The sequence below is a fragment of the Penicillium hordei genome, assembly GCF_028827395.1.
Source record: "Penicillium hordei strain IBT 12815 chromosome Unknown utg000004l_segment0_segment0, whole genome shotgun sequence".
Classification (NCBI taxonomy): Eukaryota; Fungi; Ascomycota; class Eurotiomycetes; order Eurotiales; family Aspergillaceae; genus Penicillium; species Penicillium hordei.
Window position 1 is genome coordinate 532,807 of NW_026623145.1, and position 21,277 is coordinate 554,083.

The 21,277-nt window shown below is 49.4% G+C and overlaps 5 protein-coding genes across 5 annotated transcripts; 4 read left to right on the forward strand and 1 right to left on the reverse strand.

Moving 5' to 3' along the window:
- Positions 1–192: 192 nt before the first annotated feature.
- On the forward strand, positions 193–5,217 carry N7537_007493 (uncharacterized protein; the record flags this gene model as incomplete). The annotated part of the gene is made up of 10 exons (XM_056898550.1): positions 193–418; positions 465–575; positions 640–1,645; positions 1,746–1,927; positions 1,976–2,664; positions 2,723–3,298; positions 3,350–3,501; positions 3,555–3,652; positions 3,723–4,245; positions 4,293–5,217. The coding sequence occupies 10 exons, from the start codon at positions 193–195 to the stop codon at positions 5,215–5,217; spliced, it is 4,488 nt and encodes a 1,495-aa protein (XP_056750626.1).
- Positions 5,218–7,784: 2,567 nt separating this feature from the next.
- Positions 7,785–8,147, forward strand: N7537_007494 (uncharacterized protein; the record flags this gene model as incomplete). Its single annotated transcript, XM_056898551.1, has 1 exon — positions 7,785–8,147. The coding sequence occupies one exon, from the start codon at positions 7,785–7,787 to the stop codon at positions 8,145–8,147; it is 363 nt and encodes a 120-aa protein (XP_056750627.1).
- Positions 8,148–12,593: 4,446 nt separating this feature from the next.
- On the forward strand, positions 12,594–13,312 carry N7537_007495 (Mg-dependent acid phosphatase; the record flags this gene model as incomplete). The annotated part of the gene is made up of 2 exons (XM_056898552.1): positions 12,594–12,787; positions 12,865–13,312. 2 exons carry the CDS (start codon positions 12,594–12,596, stop codon positions 13,310–13,312), a joined length of 642 nt encoding a protein of 213 aa, XP_056750628.1.
- A 322-nt stretch (positions 13,313–13,634) lies between these two features.
- N7537_007496 (transferase hexapeptide domain protein) lies at positions 13,635–14,393 on the forward strand (the record flags this gene model as incomplete). Its single annotated transcript, XM_056898553.1, has 1 exon — positions 13,635–14,393. The coding sequence occupies one exon, from the start codon at positions 13,635–13,637 to the stop codon at positions 14,391–14,393; it is 759 nt and encodes a 252-aa protein (XP_056750629.1).
- Positions 14,394–14,804: 411 nt separating this feature from the next.
- On the reverse strand, positions 14,805–20,925 carry N7537_007497 (putative filament-forming protein (Tpr/p270); the record flags this gene model as incomplete). The annotated part of the gene is made up of 2 exons (XM_056898554.1): positions 14,805–20,578; positions 20,634–20,925. 2 exons carry the CDS (start codon positions 20,923–20,925, stop codon positions 14,805–14,807), a joined length of 6,066 nt encoding a protein of 2,021 aa, XP_056750630.1.
- Between the last annotated feature and the right edge of the window lie 352 nt (positions 20,926–21,277).

Consider the following 21,277-nt stretch of genomic DNA (forward strand, 5'->3'; position numbering starts at 1 on the left):
CCACAATACTTAACAATTCCTGCTCTTACTGATTTCGACATGACACCCCTACAGTATGTTCATATACTAGAAAGATATGAGTGGTCCACGTGCCGTCACGTTATCGGGATCATGGACCTTGGAACCAAACACCTTCGCAATTCATCACTCCAAACCCCCATATTCAATCCCAATTATCGATAACATCTCAAAATGCGAAGAAACAATCAAACCTCAAAATTCAAACCATTTCAATTGCCATCTTTGAGGCGGCCCACAAATGCCGCCTCACCATACAAGAGCAGTGGAGCCGGCACGATGCATCAGACACTGATCAATGACTCCCAACAACCACAATCCAACAGCTCGTCCCTCTGTAAACCTTTCACTGACCTGAAATCATCAGCTCACGATGAGGACGCTGAATTGGATGCTTTCGGTGAGTCTGCCGACTTATCATCATGGCGGGTGCTGATGCAAGCTAGACCTGGAACTACTAGCCTCGGATGATAGAGAGGAGGTTACTAGATCTACGCCGCTTCAAACCTCTCGTCAACCTGATCTACAGGCACCTCAATTCTCTCGTTTTTTTCAGCGTGAGTTGCTTGTATACGGGTGCTGGTGTTTCTGTCTTGATCATTCGGGATTGACAAATAATAGCAAGCTCGAGTATCCCTTCTTCCCGCTGGAATGGATCTAGTTCATCGGATCCTGTGTTAGGGCCTCCCTCGAGCCCACTGGCTTTGTTCCGTCAGAAGAAAGATGGTATGCGGATGGGACAGCGAAATCTTGAGACGAATCGTGGCCCTTACAATGACGGGACTAGTCAGAGCTCACCTCAGGAACTGATCGCACAAGCGAGCCCCGAGGCTTTGACTGTCAATAGACAACGTCAAAATGTGTTTAGCAATATACCACCATCTGTGCGGGGAATCGTCCTCGTATCAGTGAATGACTTACCAGAGAACTACAGCTCGATGTTTCCTTTCCCACTTTTCAATGCCATTCAATCCAAATCCTTCCACTCCGTCTACAACAGCAATGATAACATCGTCCTATCCGCACCAACCGGCAGCGGCAAGACAGTGGTGATGGAATTGGCCATCTGCAGACTCCTGAATACCCTCAAAGACGAACGCTTCAAAGTAGTCTACCAAGCACCTACAAAGTCCCTATGCAGCGAGCGCTTCCGAGATTGGCACTCCAAGTTCTCCAGCTTGAACCTCAAGTGCGCAGAACTGACCGGAGACACAGACCACATGCAACTGCGTAACGCCCAGAGTAGCCAGATTATCATCACGACGCCCGAGAAGTGGGATAGCATGACTCGGAAGTGGAAAGATCATATGAAGTTGATGCAGCTCGTGAAACTCTTTCTTATTGACGAGGTGCATATTCTGAAGGAAACGCGAGGAGCTACGCTTGAGGCTGTAGTTTCTCGAATGAAAAACATCGGATCGAATGTGCGATTTGTGGCGCTGAGTGCTACTGTTCCTAACTCCGAGGATATTGCTACCTGGCTTGGGAAGGATGCGACAAATCAGCATGTTCCTGCGCACCGGGAAAATTTCGGCGAGGAGTTTCGTCCCGTCACGCTGAAGAAGGTTGTCTATGGGTATGCGTCTAAGTTGAATGACTTTGCATTTGATAAAGTCTGCGGTTCAAAGTATGTGGCCTTTTTGTTTTTCTCCCTTCTTTCTTTTTGAGTTACTCGTTTGGTATACTGATTGGTGGGTATACTGATGTCCTGATTGGTGCTTGAAAAGGTTGCCTGAAGTGATCGGAATGCATTCATGCAAGAAACCCATCCTGATATTCTGTTGCACACGGAATTCATCGCTCGCGACGGCGAAAGAATTGGCTCGTCTTTTCACATTGACAAATCCACCCGCCAGGCTTTGGAAGGAACCCAAGAAGCGCCTCGAAGCTCATAATGACGACCTTAACGGTATGTATCTGAGATATTTTCTAGACGCACACTACTAATTAGAGACAGGGACACTTCCTGCTGGTGTAGCATTTCACCACGCTGGTTTGGGTCCCGCTGACCGCCACACTGTTGAGACAGGGTTCAGAGAAGGGAATATCAACGTCATATGTTGCACGTCTACACTTGCAGTTGGAATCAACCTGCCTTGCCACCTTGTCATAATCAAAAACACTGTCAGTTGGCAGGATGGAGGGTGCAAGGAGTATTCAGATTTGGAGATGATGCAGATGCTTGGTCGCGCGGGCCGACCCCAATTCGACGACAGTGCCACAGCAGTCATCCTCACCAGGAAGGAGCGTGTGGCCCACTACGAGAGACTGGTTCAGGGATCCGAGAGTCTGGAGAGCTGCTTACATTTAAACCTCATTGATCACCTCAACGCTGAGGTTGGCTTGGGAAACATCACGGACGTCGAATCGGCCGTGAAATGGCTTGGTGGCACGTTCTTGTTTGTAAGGCTTCGTCGTAACCCGACGCATTACAAGCTGAAGGAAGGGGCGAACCAAGAAGATGAGGATCAGCTGCTTCGCAGTATCTGTGAGAAGGATATCAGTCTTCTTCGAAATTGCGGTTTGGTCGAAGGCGAGAGCCTTTGTTCGACCCAGTTTGGCGAAGCTATGGCTCGGTACTACATCCAGTTTGAGACAATGAAAGTTCTATTGTCGCTGAAGCCAAAGGCAACATTGTCCGAAATTGTGAGTATTATTCCTAGGTTGCTGAAATAAAGAATCACAACTAATATTAATGTTCCAGCTAAATGTGATCGCACAAGGTGATGAATTCCGCGAGATCCGCCTCAAAGCCGGCGAGAAATCACTGTACCGAGAGATCAACCGTGACCCAGGGATTCGTTTCCCTATTAAGGTTGATCTAGCCCTCCCGGCTCACAAGATCTCACTACTTCTTCAATCCGAGCTAGGAGCAATTGAGTATCCCGATAACGACCAACTTCAAAAACACAAATTCAGCTTCCAGCAAGACAAAAGTCTAGTCTTTGCACATGTCAACCGACTAATCCGCTGCTTACTCGACTGTCAAATCTCCCGCGGTGACTCAATTACGATCCGTAATGCCCTTGAACTCGCCCGAAGTTTTGGAGCGAAGGTCTGGGACCACTCGCCTCTCCAAATGAAGCAGATCGAGCAAGTGGGTGTTGTCACAGTTCGGAAGTTGGCTGCCGCTGGGATCACCAGTATTGAAGGATTGGAATGTGTCGAAGCTCATCAGATTGAGATGGTTCTTAGCAAGAATCCACCTTTCGGGTCAAAGTTACTCTCAAGATTGAAGGAGTTCCCGAAATTGAGGGTCTCTGTAAAGATGCTTGGAAAGGTTTGCATTTTGCTAGGATGGTAAATGCGATTTTTCTAACGTGGGATACAGGAAGTGAAAGTTGACTGTGTCAATGTCCGATTCAAGGCTGAAGTCGCGTTCATGAATGACAAGATCCCGACGTTCTTCCAACGTCATCCAGTTTATGTCTGTTGCTTGATAGAGAGGTCTGATGGTCATATGATCGATTTCAGACGCACAAGGTGAGATGCTCATCTAGCTATTTTGTTGTAGGCAAATGCTGATGCCCTTCAAGTGCGGCCAAGCTCCAAGAGAAACTAGAAATTGAACTCATCGCGGAATTGACGAGTCCGCAGCATGTCATTGTGTGTCATGTTATGTGCGATGAAATCGGTAAGTCTCCCATGCTTGATTCTGCTTTTGCCTTTATGCAGCATTTATATATATGCTAATAATTTCCCAGCGGGGACATCAAGACAAGCTGAGCTCAGACCTAATCTGCCATCTCACCTCTTTGCTGCTGTGCGAGATAAGAATACTAATGCCCAAAAACTTGAAACCTCGAACCTACCTTCTCGTCACCCCAAGGGGAATTTGAATCCTAAAGACGCAGAGAAACCGAAGGCCAACACGTCTCGTCCCCACGGACGAGATATGACCAGCATCAAGACCAATTCTTGGCAGATTGTGGACGATTTTGAGGGCGATGACTTGCAGCTCGATGATTTCCTCGTTGCGAATAAACCCTGCGGCAAAGCAAAGGAAGCTACAAAGCTACAACCTCGACAGGTTAATGATTTTGATGATATAGATTGGTTTTCCATTGATGCGACTCCACCGAGCCCAGCCAAGGGAGCACCGAAGGTCTCAAATCTCCGAGAAGACGACTGGGCGGTGGATTTGGATGAGCCGGATGATGAGTACGAACCAGTCAGACTTGCGAATGGCAAATGGGCTTGCAACCACAAATGCAAAGATAAAACGAGGTTTGAGAAAACCAATAGTTTCTTTATCCTTGAGCTAATAATTCCAGCTGCAAGCATTTCTGCTGTCGCGAGGGGCTTGAGAAGCCACCGAAGCCGCCGAAGCGGACAATTCCCACAACCCAAAAGGAAAGCGGTCTTAACCAACTGACTATCTCCGCCAGTATCAAAAAAGCAACTCCAACCAGCAAGTCGAATCCGAGAAATCAAGTTGCCAAACAACGTGTCACGGCGCCCAAGAATGACACCTATATCTCAAAGGTGAAGAAGATGTCGACGTGGCAGGGTGGAAAGAAGAACCCAAATCGAGAGAGGTCTGTCCTCTCTGAGAGGGACAAGAACGTTCCTTCATACAAGGGAAAGTTGGAAAAGAGTCTAGCAAAACCCCTCTCCAGTGATTATGGCGATGAAAACTTCGATGATTTGCCATCGCCATCACGTCTTCTCAGGAGCAGAAGGTCAGGGTTTGCAACATCAGTTTCTCCAGTGGTGGATGGGCAGACGAAGAACAACATTACAGATGTTCCGGTCATTGAAACGAAGCATACAGACCCCGAGACCCAGCCTTCTGCTTTACTATCCGCTACCCTTCAAAAAAACCAAACCAAGCTAATAACTCCTAAATACCAACCTGAAATAATTGAGATCCCGGATGACACACCACCAGGCTCAATAAACAAATATTCTTCTGTCAAGCAGAGCACACTGCAGCTCTCCACAAAAGCAGACCAACCCACCCTGAAACGGAAGGCGAGTCAAGACGAAACCCGGACGGAACACAAGAAACGTCACGCTTCAAACTCTTTGAATGATGAACCTCCACTGAGCCTTAAGCAGCGTGAGCCTCCTATTTCTCCCGCGTCTCCCGTTTCTCCCATTACTGTGATCGGCGGTCGGATGGACTTGAACGCAACATGGGACAACGATGGAATTGATATGCTTGATGAGTTTAAGGATATTATTAAGTTTATTTAATCGCCTGGGAATTGCTGACCGAGTGGTGGGACCCTTTATTTTCTCATGTATCTCTACGGTTTATTTTTACGTGATGATGTATATGCTGGATTACTGCGAACTGGTGCAAGTTGCGACTTGTCTTACTTCTATATAGCATACTGAGGGCAATGCTGTATTGACATTTGAAATTCTCAGCATGAAATATCCTGAAAGAATTCCGTTGCTTTGATATTCTCCCATGTCTCACTCCAAGTATCACTCCAAACACTAGGCACACCAGACCACTGTTGACTTCAGACATCCGACCCAAGTATCTCAAGTTCTTTTTATCCTTAACCTTTTATTCCTTTTAGGTCCTTGGTTATTATTCCCGTCCAAAATGATGAGCATTGTTTTGCTTTTCAACTTCTGATTTCGTCTTGTTTCACCTTGATACTATACTCCGTGTGCATTGCCAATGAAGAAAAAGAAGACTAGGACAAGGAAATGTAAAAATGGAAGAAGTGTTTACCTCTGCATGCTGCACCAGTTGTAGCACGTTGAGTGACCCGAAAGTCGGCTTCCTTGGTGTAAATGCCTGTTTGCCTAGCCCCACAACTAGATTCTACTTCAGCTTCAAGACGCCAGCTCATCGTTGTATCTTTCAACTCACCTTTTGACTGACATCTGACTACATGTACGATGTACCTACCATGATGGCCCTACTTCCAAAAGCAATCGATTTATTTTTGGGACCCCAAGGGTTTCTGATAGTATCGAATGATATTTAGTATCTAGTAGTCTAAATGGTTACCTATGTAGTCAATAGACTGAGAGCCAATGGATTATGTCATAAATACATATCCCTCCAAAGTTAGGTTTGTGCATTAGTGATTTCCTGTTTGGAATTTGGAACGTGGATGTCAACAGCTGACTTATACTGAAAACTCACCTTCTACTTATACCAATCAACATTGGAGACATATCCACTTGAGAATTCACTAGAGAATTTGACTGATTTTACTCTTTGTCTTCTGGAATGACTGTTTTAGAATTAGACAAGGTATCATATGGTTATTGAATAAGATCTTTTGTCTCCCAGTCTCATACTACTATTCCATATCAGTTTGTAATTCTGCCGCTGTACTCCATACATACTGCATCAAACGCAAAAAGTGAGATACCGCGGTTAATTAATTGTTTGTGTCTTATCTTAGTATATATTCCACGGGTGAAACGTACAGTCTTCCCACTATGTACTATGCTATGTGTGGGAAAAATACAGCCTATTTTACCACTAGACCATAACAAAAACCTCGGTTCCTGTTTAGGGCCTAGTGGGGGCCATATCCCAGTCTGACACTATGTACTACATATGTACGGTAGGTGTTGATGCCATGTAGTACAGTAATTGTATCATGTCGGAGAAATCTGTACACCGGTAACACATACGGCTGGTATTGGCGTTGGTATTGAGATCACCCGATACCGGGACGGGCCGCACCGTTGGTGGGGCATGGGGAGGGGTGATGTACCGCCTTATACTGCCCACGGGGACCCACCGCCTCTAAGGTATATAACGAGGCATCGGCCCCCTCGACAAACCTCTTCTTCTTTTCCCCCAGCTCTCTTTGCCTCCTGGCTTAGATCAAGTGTAGTACATGTTCTTATCAGTTTAATCGCTGATAGCCCTACGATGTAGGACACCCGATTAATCTAATTTTTAGCACTCGCGACTTGGCCTCTGTGCTTGCACACGCCTTGTTGCACTGTTGTCACTAGGCTTGCACTACCCCCGGTTGACGCGACTCATTTCTCATCAATTATTCGGCTTGCCCGGGTCTTTGGAGAAGAAATCGTGGAAGTACCATGAAGCCTCATGGGGATCTGTCAGATTTCATAGCTCGTAACTCAGCTTCTGCAACTCTCTACTCAATACATTCTCACATTGCACCATGAATTTCGACCGAGTCCCTTCTGACAGGTTATGAGCTCCTGGAAGCACTATGCAACCGAACTTTCATCCTTCAACTGCCTCTCTCTTCGAAGCCGTCACCATCGTCACCATCGATATCAACCGGCCAGGCCACCCCACCCACGAGGACCTACAAACGGTGTCACCTACCTTTGTACCAATGGTCTACCAATGGTCTCAATACACACTGATCGAGGGCTTCTTGCGCAGACCGTTTCTTCCCACAACAACCCGCTACCCACGCGACCAAGTACCTCTCCTACGACGTACACCATGAGTGCCTCTCTATTTGACACACCTTCAAAATGTTTTCTTCGACCAGCTTCACGGAGTTAAAGCTCTTAGAGCTCGTACTCACCCTCGTCAGCGAATCCAACTTCGCCTCGGTCCACCGCACTCAAGTGCGTTCTCGACACTCGAGACCCACATCTCTTCGAGATCCTCACCGGCCACGCGGCCTAGTCCGCTCCTAAGGATCCCTCTCTTCCAGGGTAGACTCGCAAGACCTGCCGCCTTCTTTCGTACCTTCACACCGCAGCTCACACTTTTCTTAAGCCTTATATTAACACTGTTCCTAACGCCCCCGCCGCCGACCAGAGTCTCCACAAGACCTTCGCCGTCCGCCGTCAGCATGAAGGCCGTTACTCATCAGTGGCTGGACAGCCTTCGTCCTTCAACCAACGACTCTTCCGAGCATATTCTTACCAGCACATTCTCCGAATTCGTCATCTCCGAGAATAAAGGCCTCGCCAGTCACCCCAACTCCATTTCCGATCCGGTCTCTTGGAACATCAACGCTTCCAAAAACGCTTGGTCTAACAATCCCAAGCATTTAGACACTCTGCACCAGCGAATGGCTGCTCACACTTCCAAAGATTGCTTCCAGAACCTCGCTAATACTAAGTCAGCTAACGCAGTTAACACTCCGGCTACTACCACCACTACCGCCCCTACTTCAGCCAATACTCTTATCTGCAACCCCATGGTACGCTAAAACAACATATTCAACAACTAGGGTTGCTTTTTTTTCGTAGGGGGACAGAGTTCATGGCATGGTTTCATGGGGTGTCAGATTTCATAGCTCGTAAATTAGCTTCCACACCTCTCTACTCAATACATTCTCAAATTGCACCATGCACTTCGACGTAGTCCCTTCTGACAGACAGGGTTCCTCTTGTCGACCGTATGATCACAACCTGTAAGTGCCTTTTGTCTCTCGTTAACATACCGTCATTAACCTACAGGTACGCAGTCTGTCTCGTACACACCGGCTAGATCTACCATCCATATACGCAGCTCTCACACTTACAACCAGTCTCGCCTACGCCTACATACCCCTCTCCCGATACGCTACAAGCCAATAGCAATCCGCTTCTCGACAGGGTCAGCGCCCCCTCCTCACCCCGCCCAAAACACGCTCATGATAGCCCGTGGTGATCTCTTCTGTAGACATCAGAAGGAAATTAAGTCTCTCTTCTGGGAATTACAAGATACATGATGGTCTATAGTGGTTTTCCCGTTAGCTATTTCTGCTGGCATGGGCATTCGCTATTCTTGATATCTGGCAGTGGAGATCTACGTGGATCAACTAGTAAGTTGATTCACTTTGCTTCTTCTGGGCATGGGAATGGTTGTGCTCGTTTATATTGCTGACCAAGTCTATGCTGTATTACCCTGTTATTCAGACACCGTTCGTTATCTCCCGGGCTCCAATAGCCCATCCGTGGGTGTTCTGCTCATTGTCAATACTCGCCATCTACCTTGAGCACACCCAGGGAAATGTGCACGTGCCCGATACCATTACCGGCTAATTGCTCTGCCGGTAATCGCCCCGGGACGGGCCGTACCGCTGCGGGTAAGGGGTGTACCGCCTTTGGGGTATAAAACGATCCTCCCCCCCCGGGGGAATCCTCTTCCTCTTCTTCTTTCCCCAGCTTTTCTTTGCCTCCTGGCTTAGATCAAGTGTAGTACTGTTCTTATCAGTTTAATCGCTGATAGTCCTGCATAGCAGGACCCCCAATTAATCCAATTTTTAGCACTCGTGACTTTGGCCTCTGTGCTTGCGCATGCCTCGTTACACTGTGTCACTGGGCTTACACTACCCCCAGTCGATGCGAAACCTCCCTTTTTTCATCAATTATTCGGCTTGTCCGGGTGTTTGGAGAAGAAAGTTTACCTTAGAACTGTATGAAACCGATCTACCTCTCTTGTCGATGTGCTATCCAGCTATACCACCCACCTGCCCAGCTTTCACACTTGCAATCAGTCTCACATACGCGTCCCTCTCCCGATACACACCAAATAATCAACAATTCGCTTCTTGACATGGCCCACCGCACCCAGGTGCACTCTCAGGACATGCAACCCTTGCCTTGAGCGGTTATCGATATTCCAACGAGCTTGTGAAACCGCAATGGCTCCGAGTGGACTAGTCAGTCTTGTCCCCTCCTTTCGTGTTCTCACGCTACAGTTCAAATGCTTACCAATGTCTTCATCAGACCTTCGCTGTTCACACCTATAACACTGTCTTGGAGAAGTTCCATAACTCCACCCTACGCGCCCTCCCCAAATACCAATACTGAGACAAGGCGGGGAGGCTTCCATTTTCTATTATATCGTGGCAATATTCCATCAGGAGTACTCACAGCATACTGGCCTAGATATGCAGGTCACCATGGAATACCAGAGGCAACCTCTGTTGATAGCGATGATTTAGATCAACTGATTTACCTGTGTCTCATACCCAACTTGTCATATGTTATTCCCTTTGATTTAATAGTTATGATATCAGAGAACTTGCACTACGTCCTTTTGGTAGACATTCGTCCCATTACCTTACACCTGTCAATCGATGCATTGATAGTATGCAGTTTGACAGACCTCTCCTTTTCCCCGTTGAGGACCTTTGTGTCTTTCAAATCTTTGTCCCATTATCCCCATGAAGACATTTAGAGGATTCATGGCAGTAGTTGGATCATTATTACGAGACAGTTCGTTCACTCTTCCCCTAGCCTCCGGTTATCAAGTAAATACGTAACCGTATTTACTGGGGGCCCTGTTCTCAGATACAATACCTTGTTTGACACCCAAGGTTCAAGGTTCAGCAACAACAATGGTTTACGATTTGTAGACGAGCAGCGTAGACCACGATGGGTGCATGTTCGTAGGGTATCTAATTCCATAGTCTAGAACCTGATTTCTCAACCCTTCAACCAATTCATATTTATAGTAGATATCTTATAATAAGATGTCTTTTAAGATACTTTGTTACTCGGTCTCTATCCTTAATGTTATAGTTGAGATAACACTACGATGTACTTTGGGTATCTTTTTGAATGTCTCCTCCTATTCTCAGTTTTATAGTCAGAAAGAGAGAAAGGCGGTCAAAATCAAAACATGTGCAGAGGACTTTTTTATATACATATAACCAAGTATTTGTGTATTGTAGAACAAATTGATCCTATGAATGCTGGCACTACTAGGAAGACCATTATTCTTTAGCCTATAGCTGAGCCTAGACAAAGGCATGTGAGGTTTACGTAGGCTATTAAGGGGATACCGTATTAATTTAAACAGACAACGAAAAAAAGCTGCTCAGGTACCCTTTAAGCAGCGTATACAAATAGCAACTCTCTACACAACCTTGCGAAGCCTAATAATACCACAGTACTTATTGTTGGTGCACCCTAGTAAATATTTTGGTTGCTGTTGTAAAGAAATAAGATCGAAGTATGTCTATAAGTTCGGAATGAATTAAATTTACGCAAAGACAATACTGCGAGGTATTAGGAATAAACCCTACGGTTATCTATGAGCTTCTTTTCCACGCCTGTAGATAAAATCCTTCCTTTTTGAGTTGTAAAAGAACAAAAAGAAGTACACCACTGCCAGATTCCATTGACTGAAAGCAGCCCGAATTGAAATGTTTTCCTACAATGAAGCGCGATACAACATATAAGTAGAGACAACGCCGTAAGCCAACTGCGTCGGTGGTGTATTATCTTGCTGCCATGGATGATCCAGGTTTTCGTCAAGTCCAAATGCCGGGTTACCAAGGCTGGCCGAAAAATCCCGATTGAACGTCGGTCGATTGGCATTGCGAATTGACTTGTAGTCTCAACCTTGGAAAACATCGTCTAATAATAACCCACCACCTGACCGTTGAGACTTCGCACACGTGGCCGGGGCACGTGCTCGTTACCGGCAGTATTACCCCGCAGAATCCGACATTCCGCTCCGCTCAACCTGCCGCCTCGGGGGTATAAAAGGTGGCCTCCCCCCAGAAGCTCTTCTTCTTTTCTTTTCTTCTTCTTCCCATAGCAGTGAGGTGTCCCGGGTCCCCCGGCCCAACAGGTAGCTCTGATCGACTTTCAAGGGTTGCTTCTCCCCTGGTCCGTCTACAGAACTTCCTGCTTCTCCTCACAATCTTTGGACCTCGCGACTTGGCCTCTGTGCTTGCGCACGCCTCGTTGCACTGTGTCACTGGGCTTACACTGCCCCCAGTTGATGCAACTCCTCTTTTCATCAATTATTCGGCTTGTCCGGGTGCTTGGAGAAGAAAGCTTCTTGGGTCCCATACTATGTAGTTCGAGATTTTATATACTCTAAGCGAATACGAATACGAGCGTAGCGGAAAACACGTTCCGGCTATCTCCGCTCTGTATTCCGCCTCTTCTGCATCCACATCCACTCCCACCTCCGCACTGTCTTGAGCGCTTCGTATTCTGCGTTGCGCCCCCCCCCCCCCCCCCCCCCCCATCCCAATTATTCTAACGTTTTGAGTTCGTGACTTGACCTCTGTACTTGCACACGCCTTGTTGCACTTACACTACTCCCGGTCAACAAGACTTCTTTTTTCATTAAACATTCGGCTGGCCCGGGTGTTTGGAGAAGAAAGCTATCTTCCAACACCCCTTTGGTCACATTGTTGTCATGGAGTTCTGCTAAGTCAATATAAATATTGTGCTGTCACATCGCTCTAACCATAGCTTGTGTTCACCAGGTTTGCTACTGGAGGATACAATCCCCGTGATGGTCTATGTACTACTGATTCTCTAGACCTGATTTCAATCTCCACGTCCCATTGTTTGGTCTGATCTTCTAGGACCTATCCGTCGCCTGGTGTGAGACTCCCGGTTTATGCGCATGAGCGTGTGCTACCCATAATCACCGTGAGCTTTCATCGATTGTCTAGATTGCCTAGTTGTTCGAAACAATATTGTCTGCTAACTCGTCAGTAGGTCCGCATCCTGGTTGTATACTTCGCCCGGACCCACTTTATCGATAGGGATATTCCCTCACTGGTCGCAATCGTCATCCGTATCAGATTTCACGTGCCAGTCCAGCCCTGGCTCATCCTCGGGCACCTCTTCCATGGTTCATTTCCTTCTCGAATTCCTCCGAACTTCCTTTCATTCTTCGTGCGTTCTTTGTACCAAACATGGTCCGAGCCAAGCGCCAAAACACTCAGCCTTTGGAGGATTCCTCTGTGGCCCCCGAAACCTTCACCGACGGCCTCCCTCTACCAAAATTGATCGCTTTCGACCTGGACTACACCTTGTGGCCGTTCTGGGTTGACACACATGTCAGCGCCCCTATCAAGCCACGGGACAACAACTCCCGTGCCGTTGACAGGTACGAATCCCCCGATTGACATCTGATCATTTCGAAGCCAGTCCGATTTCTAACCCCACATTCCTTATCTCAAATAGATGGGGAGAGTCCTTCGCCTTCTACCCGGCAGTTTCGTCGATAGTCTACGCCTGCAAACATCGCTTGATTCCACTGGCCCTTGCATCTCGAACCCACGCCCCTGATCTAGCGCGCGACATGCTCAAATCCCTACATATCATCCCCACCTTCTCAGATAACCCCGCCGCGAACGCTAAGACCATCCGCGCCCTCGATTACTTTGATTTTATCCAGATCTACCCGGGAAATAAGACATCGCATTTCTCGAAGATTCAGCAGACAAGTACTGTTGCCTATGAGGATATGCTGTTCTTCGATGATGAGGCGCGGAACCGGAACGTGGAGACAGAGTTGGGTGTCACATTTTGCTTGGTGCGCGATGGGATGACCAGAGATGAGGTCGACCGGGGCGTTCGAGCTTGGAGGAAGCGTAACGGTATCAAGCCAGAGACTGCGGAGGAACCATGAGGGTCATTGGCTGTCTTATCCGGTAGTTCCTACGTTGGGGGATGGGGCGCTTTAGACTTGGCTTTTAAATTTTAGATACCCGGCTCCGAATATATCACGAATGCATTTTCCTATGTTGTACCGTTCTATACCGATAAAATATATCAACATTTGAGACTGCATCTATTTATCCATACATGGATCCATGGCTGCCCAAGCATTTCATCGAGCTGACTAAGAGACGTACCCCAAAAAGCGGCGCGAGCTAGCTCCAAAACAGTAACAGTAACACCCTATGATCATAGATCTCCCCGAAACACACCTCTAACCCCAAATCACCAAAATGGCGACCCTCAAACCTCCAACAAATACCCACCGCTCCTCCTCCTCCTCCTCCCACAGCTCCGGCCCACCCAAAGCCCCCCTAAAAGCCGACCCAACAGCCACAATCGCAGACACCGTCGTCTTCCAAGGCCGACACCTCGTCACCATCGGCGCAGGAACAGTCATCCACCCCCGCGCGAAATTCTACGCATACGAAGGCCCAATCGTCGTCGACGATGGCTGTATAATCAGCGAGAAAGCGGTAATCGGCGCTCCGCCAACTTCATCTCGCTCGCCGTCACCGTCTAGACCAGCAAGCACATCACCCACGGAGTCTGGGGCGTCGACACCCGAGCCTAGGAAAGAGACATCTACGCGGATCTCATACTTCGTTACTGTTGGGCCGTTGGCGACGGTTGAACCCGGTGCTCATATTCATTCTTCTGCTACGATCGAGGCTCTGGTGACGATTCGTCGGGGCGCGGATATCGGTGCACACTCGAAAGTGTGTTCCGGGTGTGAAATTGCTGCTGGTGGATCTGTCGCGGAGTGGGTTGTTGTCTATGGACAGGGCCCGGGTATGCGAAGGAAGAGAGCTCGTGGTGTGAAGGGGACGAGTCCGGCTGTTGTGGGTGCTGCGCAGGTTGCGCAGACGCCTCTTCCTAGTCCTGCGCCAGCGGGTGAGGTTATTGAGGATGCGAGGTTAATGGTTTTGCAGAAGGAGAGGGAAGTACTTGGGAGAATGCTTGTTCCCGCTGCTGGGGGGAGGAAGAAGTGATTTCAATATGCTTTCTTGTCGATGTTCTTGTTTATTTTGAACTTGCGTTCTTCTGTCGGACCATTTCTTGGATACATCCTTGTCTTCTAGCAGCTTATACCCCAGTTTTCGTTTATAATAGTTACTCTATCTTCGATGGTTATAATGGTGGTATACGAGATACTTTCAATTGAACTTGATCAATTGAGAGTAAGGACTAGCAACCCATAGGAACGCCACACATTCAATAGATACATACAAAACAAAAGAAATCAAACTGCTTTCGGCGTAGCAGGGTAAAGCATGAAAAGCAATACGCCATATGGCATAAGCAGGCGTAGAAACCCATTCATGAACGGGTCTACGCCGCATTTGTCAATGAGATCGAGAATACATTAATGGAACAGAAAAACGTGAAACGGCGATGGCTGCTTAAGAAGAGCCTCCGCCACGAGGCTGTGGGCCACCACCGCCTCTCTGTCTCTTTCCACCACTTCCACCCTCGGCGGTAGTGTCGGGGCCATCATCACGAGAGCGCTTGTTGCCGGCCGGAATGAACTGACGGGCCGAAGCACTCAGGTTCCCACGGTTTGCAGTGGGGGTCTGAGCCTGGGCAGCGTTATTTTGATTTTGGTTACCACCGCGACCTTGTCCACCACGACCGCCGCGACCTCGCTGAAGGCCTGGGCCGCGCTGGTTTTGGCTCTGACCGTGAGCTTGCTGCTGTTGTTGGTCATGTTGCTGATGGCCGAATTGTTGGCCACCGCCACGTCCACCACGTCCGCCTCGTGCAATAGGAAGTCCTGATTGAAGAGCTCGCATCAAGCCAGGTGGGTTTCCAGCGGGAGGTTTGCTGGGGAGAGAAGAGGCCTGCTGGTTTTGATCGGTTTGCTGAGTTTGGCCGAACGGATTGGCTGGTGCAGTGGGTTGTGTCTCACCTTGCTGGGGGGCAGCAGGTTCAACAGGCCCAGCAGCAGGCGCAGCAGGAGGCGCGACTTGCTCCGTTGGAACATTCGGGGCTGCTACCACAGGGGCAGAGGTAGGCGCAGGGGCCGGAGCAGGAGCCGGGGCCGAGGGAGCTGTAACTGGGACTTGCGGCGCAGCTAGAGTTGGAGTGGGAGCAACAGGTTGGACTGGGGTTGCTGCTGGTACGGGCGGCTTAGCAGCTGGAACCGGGACCGGTGCAGGGCGAGCAGTCTTTGCAATTTCCCATACTTCCACAACGGGCTTTTGAGGAGTTTCCGTGGCAGCCTTTGATACAACATCAATCTTGGCATTCGCAGTTCGGAATCTGGTGTCAAGCATGCTGAGACGGGCAGCTGTTTTCTTTTCGACAAGTTCGACAGCTGAGTTGACCTTCTCCTTGATTTCATTCTCATGGGCCTTGATCAAGGCCTCCTTTTCTTCAGTCGACTTCTGTTGTAGTCCAGCCAGCGCGGCTTCATTGGCACTAGAGGAGGCTTGGGTTTCTTGTTGGAACTTTTGTTGCTCGCGCGCTACTCCACCACGAATGTTGTTGCGGACGATGGTGCGAATAGTCTCATGCTTCGCGACCAGCTCTCTTGCTTGAGCGTCTGTCAACTCGGGAATAGTAAATCCGGCAAGCTCAAACGTCTTCGACGGCGTTGCAGGGGTTGCATCAGGGCCCGCACCTGGTGTTCCAGGTGCGGATTGTTCACCGGCGGACAGTTTCTCAATTTCTTGACGGTGAGCAGCCTTGACCTCGTTCAGCTTAGAGTTGTACATATCCTTGAGGCGATCTGCGCGTTCCTTGATCTTCGCATCTTGTTCGCTGGTCTGTGTTGCCAGAAGTCCATCCTTTTCGGCAAGAGCTGCCTCGAGTCGCTGGATCTTCTGTTCAAGGGCTTGTATCCTCTGAGCGTCACCAGGACCAGGGATTTCAACGGTTGCGGTTGGGAATTGTGAAGCCGGGGTGGGGTTAACGGGGGTTTCTTCTTCTGTAGCAGGAGCAGGGGCAGGGGCAGGAGTAGGTGACACATTGGCTGGCGCCTCTGCCACCTTGGTCTTCAGTGCCTCCAATTCGTTCTTTGTAGTTTGAAGTTCCGCTTGGATGACCTCTTTCTCCTGCAACGCCACATTGAGCTCATCTTGCTTGGCCTTAACACGCGCGCTAAGGTCCTTAGAGCGTGCCTTGAATTGCTCTGTGAGCTTGGATCGCAAATCTTGCGCGCGTTCATCGGAATGCTGCTTGAGCTGCTCTGGGAATTCGGCAATTTGAGCCTGGAGTGACTCTATCTGGGTTTGGAGAGCTTCCCGCGCGGACACAGCCTCGGTCTTTTCGTTCTCGAGGCCCGTGAGCTTCTCCTTCAGCTCTTGCATTTCAGTAGGATCGACACGGTCGTATTTTTGGAGGATGTTCTGAATACGCTGTTGGTATCGGTCGCGATCGGCCTGTAGAAGCTGCATTTCTCCATCCTTGGCTTCACTTTGGCTCTCCAACTCGTGGATCCTGGTCTTGAGGGGTTCAATCTCCTGGACCAGCTCATTCTCACGGGCGACCTTTTGATCACGCACGGCTTCGGTTTGTTTCAGTTGGTTTCTGAGAGTGGCGTTGCTTTCACGGAAAACGTTGAGCTCGTTGATAGTCTCCAACAGCTTGTTGTGGTTCAACGCGTTGTGATCGCTGTCAGCCGCAGCACGGCGCTGCTGCTCAAGCTTGAGGCGGGTCTCATCAAGCTGCGACTGCGTGTAGTCGAGTTGCTGGTTTAGTCGCTTGCTTTCCTGGGTGGAAAGGTGGTACTGAACCTCCACAATTTCTTTCTCACGCCGCAGGAACTTGATGACCTCCTGGAGGCCCTCGAGATTGGGGGCCCCCTGGTCGCCCTCCTGCTCATCATCCGAAACATTCATTCGGTCCTTCTGCAGGGATGAAATCTGGCTGGTGATATTCTCCAGCTGGGTGTGAAGTACAGAATTCTGGTGGAGAACCTCCTCCCGACGCTTCTGCAGTTCAGAGAGCTCACCCTCGTACGTGGCTCGTTGCTCCGCCCAGCTTTCCTCCTTCTGAGATAGATCCGTTTTGTAGCCTTCGGATTGGGTTCGCAGCTCAGCAATGTCGAGCCTGAGCTGGTTACTCTCTGCACGAACAACCTGTAGATTCTTCGCTGCCTCGGCGTGCTTAACAAGCTCAGTTTCGTAGTTCTGTTGGGCATGCTTGGCGATTTCGGCTTGCGCATTCAGGTCCTCCTGATGGTACTGTGCAGCCGTGACATGTCGTTCATTGTCGGCCTTGAGGCGAGTAATCTCCGACTCGAAGTTGGCCTTCTGCTCTTCCAGGCGGCGCGTTGCCTCCGCTTGCTCTTCCCGGAGCTTGGTCATTTCAGTGTTGGAGGCGGACAGTTCAGCTGAGATCTCTTCAATGCGAGTTTCGAGGTCATGAATCTTGGCGTTCTTCTCCTCAACAAGGCGATCGGTCTCCTCGCGGTATTGATCATGCGTCTCCGTGGCAGACTCAAGACGTTCTTCACTAGCTTGGCTGATGGCCTGGTAATCCTCAGCCAATTGCTTGGCGTGTTCAAGTTCACCCTTGGCTAACTCTAGGTCGCGTTTCAGTTCAGAAACTTCAATTGAAAGTTCCTGCTCCCGTGAAAGGCCGCTTCCTTCGCCAGACTCCTGACCCTCGGTAAGCCCCTCGGTGGTACCAGCAGATATGCTTGGTCTCGAGTTGAAGACTTGCAAACGCTCTTCGGCACTCTTAAGCTCAACCGCAAGCTCATCTACACGGGACTGTAGGTGATCACGGGTGGTCTTGGCGGCAACTAGCTCTTCGCGGACAGCGCTCAAGCTGGTGACCAAATCGTCAATTCGCTTTTGTGATGTCTCCTGCTCATACTCTCGGCGCATGCTAGCCTTCTTGGATTCCTCCACTTCATCATTGAGCTTGCGCTTTGTTGATTGCAGTTCGGTTTCGAGCGATTCGACGCTGGCTTGGAGTCGGCGTCGGCTCTCGGAGTCGGTGTGTTCACGTTCGTTGAGAATGGTTTGAAGATTTGCGTTCAATGAGTCCAGACGACTGCGCTCGTTCCGCAAATTCTCGGTATCATCAATGAGCCTCTTCTCGATATTCTTCCAAAGATCCTTCTCAGCCTTCAGGTTGGCATTTTCTCTCTGAAGGCTCTCAGCAAGACCCTTAGCCTCTACGAGGTCTTCAGCAGCTTGCTGAGTGCGGAGATCTTGTCGGTTAGCATTCTCGAAGAGAGCAGAATAACGCTTTTGGATCTCGGTGTTCTCGGTTTTGAGCATATTGAAGTTACTCTGCAAAAGCTCCGCGCGTTGGGAAGCCGCAGCAAGCTGGCTGCTTGACCGACTGATATCGGACATAAGCTCGCTGTTCTTACGCGACAGCTCATTGACCTGTTGCCGGAGTGCTTTGTGGTCTGTCGTCGTTTCTTCACGGAAAGTATCGAAATGGGCTTGGACCTTGCGGAGCAACTCAGCGTAGTCAGGTCCGGAGGCCTCCATAGCTCCCTGAGGAGCAGCCCCGAGAGGCATGGACTGTGAGAAGACAGACTGTTCGTCAACGGTTGGCTTTCGGTGCATGAGCATACTGCGGAATGTGTCACGCTCCTTGACGTAGCTCTGCATCTGTGCGCTAAGGTTTGCAATCTCATCGCGGTTTGTTTGCGCGCGGATCCGCAACTCCTTCAACTCGTCAATTTCTGCCCGTCGCGTAGCTTCTTTGGCTTGGGCCTCTTCACCCTCCTGCTTGTCACCAAGTTCTCTCAACATACGTCGGAGAGTGTGGTTCTGATCCTGGAGTTCGTGAAGATCCTTGAAAGTTGTGAGATGCTTGCTGATAAAGCGGCCAGTTTCATTGAGATCCTTCGACGACTCTTCGACTTCACCCCGAGCGATTCTCTCGAGCTCCTCGCGGTCGTATTCTTCGCCATGTTTTGCGACAGCAACCTCCAGTACGAGAACTTTGACTTCAGCGCTCAGATCGCGAAGTTGCTGACGTAGGATGTCGCCCTCACGAGCCAAGCCCTCGACTTGACCTTGCCATTTCCTGGCTTCCTTGAGGGCGTTATCCCGCTCCTTCCCGGCCGTTTCGAGGAGAGTAGACATCTCCACAACAGCGTGGTCGAGACGGGTTTGTTCTGCTCGTCCCTCCTCAATTTCGGGTCTGGTTGAATCAAGCTCAAGAACCATCTCATCAACGGTATTGCGGAGTTCCTGGCAGGTTCTCTGCTCAGCTGCAAGAGCGGTGCGCATTCTATCGTACTCGGAGTACATCTGGGTAACATTCATGCCACCCTTGCCACGAGACGCGCGGGGGGAGAACGAGCCAGTAGGAGTGCCAGCGCGCATGATGCTTGATCGGAGAGGTGTACTAGGTGCGCCTCCATTGAGAGATACAGCGGGGCTTGCTGATCTTCCTCTAGCAGGTTCAGACTCAAGCTGGGCAACAAGTGCCTCAAGCTCACCAATTCGGCGCTCCGCAGCTGCTTTGTCGTTGGACTCCGTCTCAAGCTCCACACGGAGACGCGAAATTTCCTGTGCTGCGTCATCCTTTGTCTTTTCGAGAGCAAGTTGGCACTCTTGCACCCGTTGCTTGGCCGTCTGGGCAGCAGATCCTTGTAACTCGGCCAATCGGTTAGAGCTGTCGAGTTCGATGCGGAAGGATTCAGTTGCCTGGATGGCTTCCTCTTTCAACTGATGAATGCTAGCCAGAGAGGTTTCGTATCGCTGTTCTGTTTCATCCAGGCGACTCTTGAGCGAGTTCTCACTCCGGCGGAGAGAGTCAATTGTCGAATTTGCCTCTTCGTTCTCTCGCTGAAGCTCAGAGATCCGAGCACCTTTCTCTTTGCGGAACTTGATGTATTCAGCAGATTTTGTCTTGAGTTCGGTCTCGAACCATTCGTTGTTCTTTTTGGTGAGATCTAGTTCTTGTTGAAGGCTCTGTTCGCGGAAGCGGGCACTGGCAGATGCCGCATTGGCACTTTGGAGACTCTGCTCCGCGGTGGAGAGTTCACGTCGTAATTCGATGGTTTTCTTGTGTTGAAGCGAGAGCTCCTCGGCCAATTTGTCATAGGCCGCAGATTTCGATTCGAGCAAGCCCAGTGTGTCTCTGTTGGATGCCTCCAGAGATGAAATCCGCGTTTTCAAAGATGTGGTTTCGGATTCGTTAGACGTGGACGAGGATTTCAGTGTAGAGATCTCTGTCTCGAGCGAGGAACGGGTAGTTTCTATTCAATGTTAGAGAGGAGCTCGTCCGTAGTAACAAAAGATAGAGATATATACCAGCTTCGTGCAACTTTTTCCTCAAATCTGCGACTTCCGCGTGTCCCTTCTCCACGCTGGCTTTCAGAACCTTGACCTTTGATTCATTGCTGCGCACGGAATTCTCAAGCTCTACCTCCAAGCGAAGCTTGTCGGACTTGAGCTCATCGGATTCATGTGCCTTTTTACTGATTGACTCTAAAAGTTGATTGACAAGCTCCACAGTTGGAGCCTGCCTTAAGGTCGTGAGTGTCGATTCGGGAAGCGCATAGTGAGATGATAGGTAGGGTAGTTGAACGGCAGTTTCTGCCATGTTGTCGAACGAGCAACAGCACAGGGCTGTCGTGGCGGATAAATCAAGAAAAGCAAGTATGAGCGGCGCAAGCTAGAGCTGGGTCCTCGAGGACAGGCGCGCCGTGTACTGTTCACAGACAAGTACACACAGCGCTGGCCGAGGGACCTCAGGTCATGACGATGAGAACAAACAAAATGCGTGTCTTCTGAGGCGAGAAGACGAAGAATTGAATGAAATGGTAATTGAAAGAAATGGTGGTGAGGTGACTTCAAGGGCGTCTGAGATCCATTTCCGCGCTTTGGGTTGCTGAGCTTCGGCACGTGACATTCTTTGTCTGGCCTTCAATCTTTTAATAGCCACTCTCCTCGAA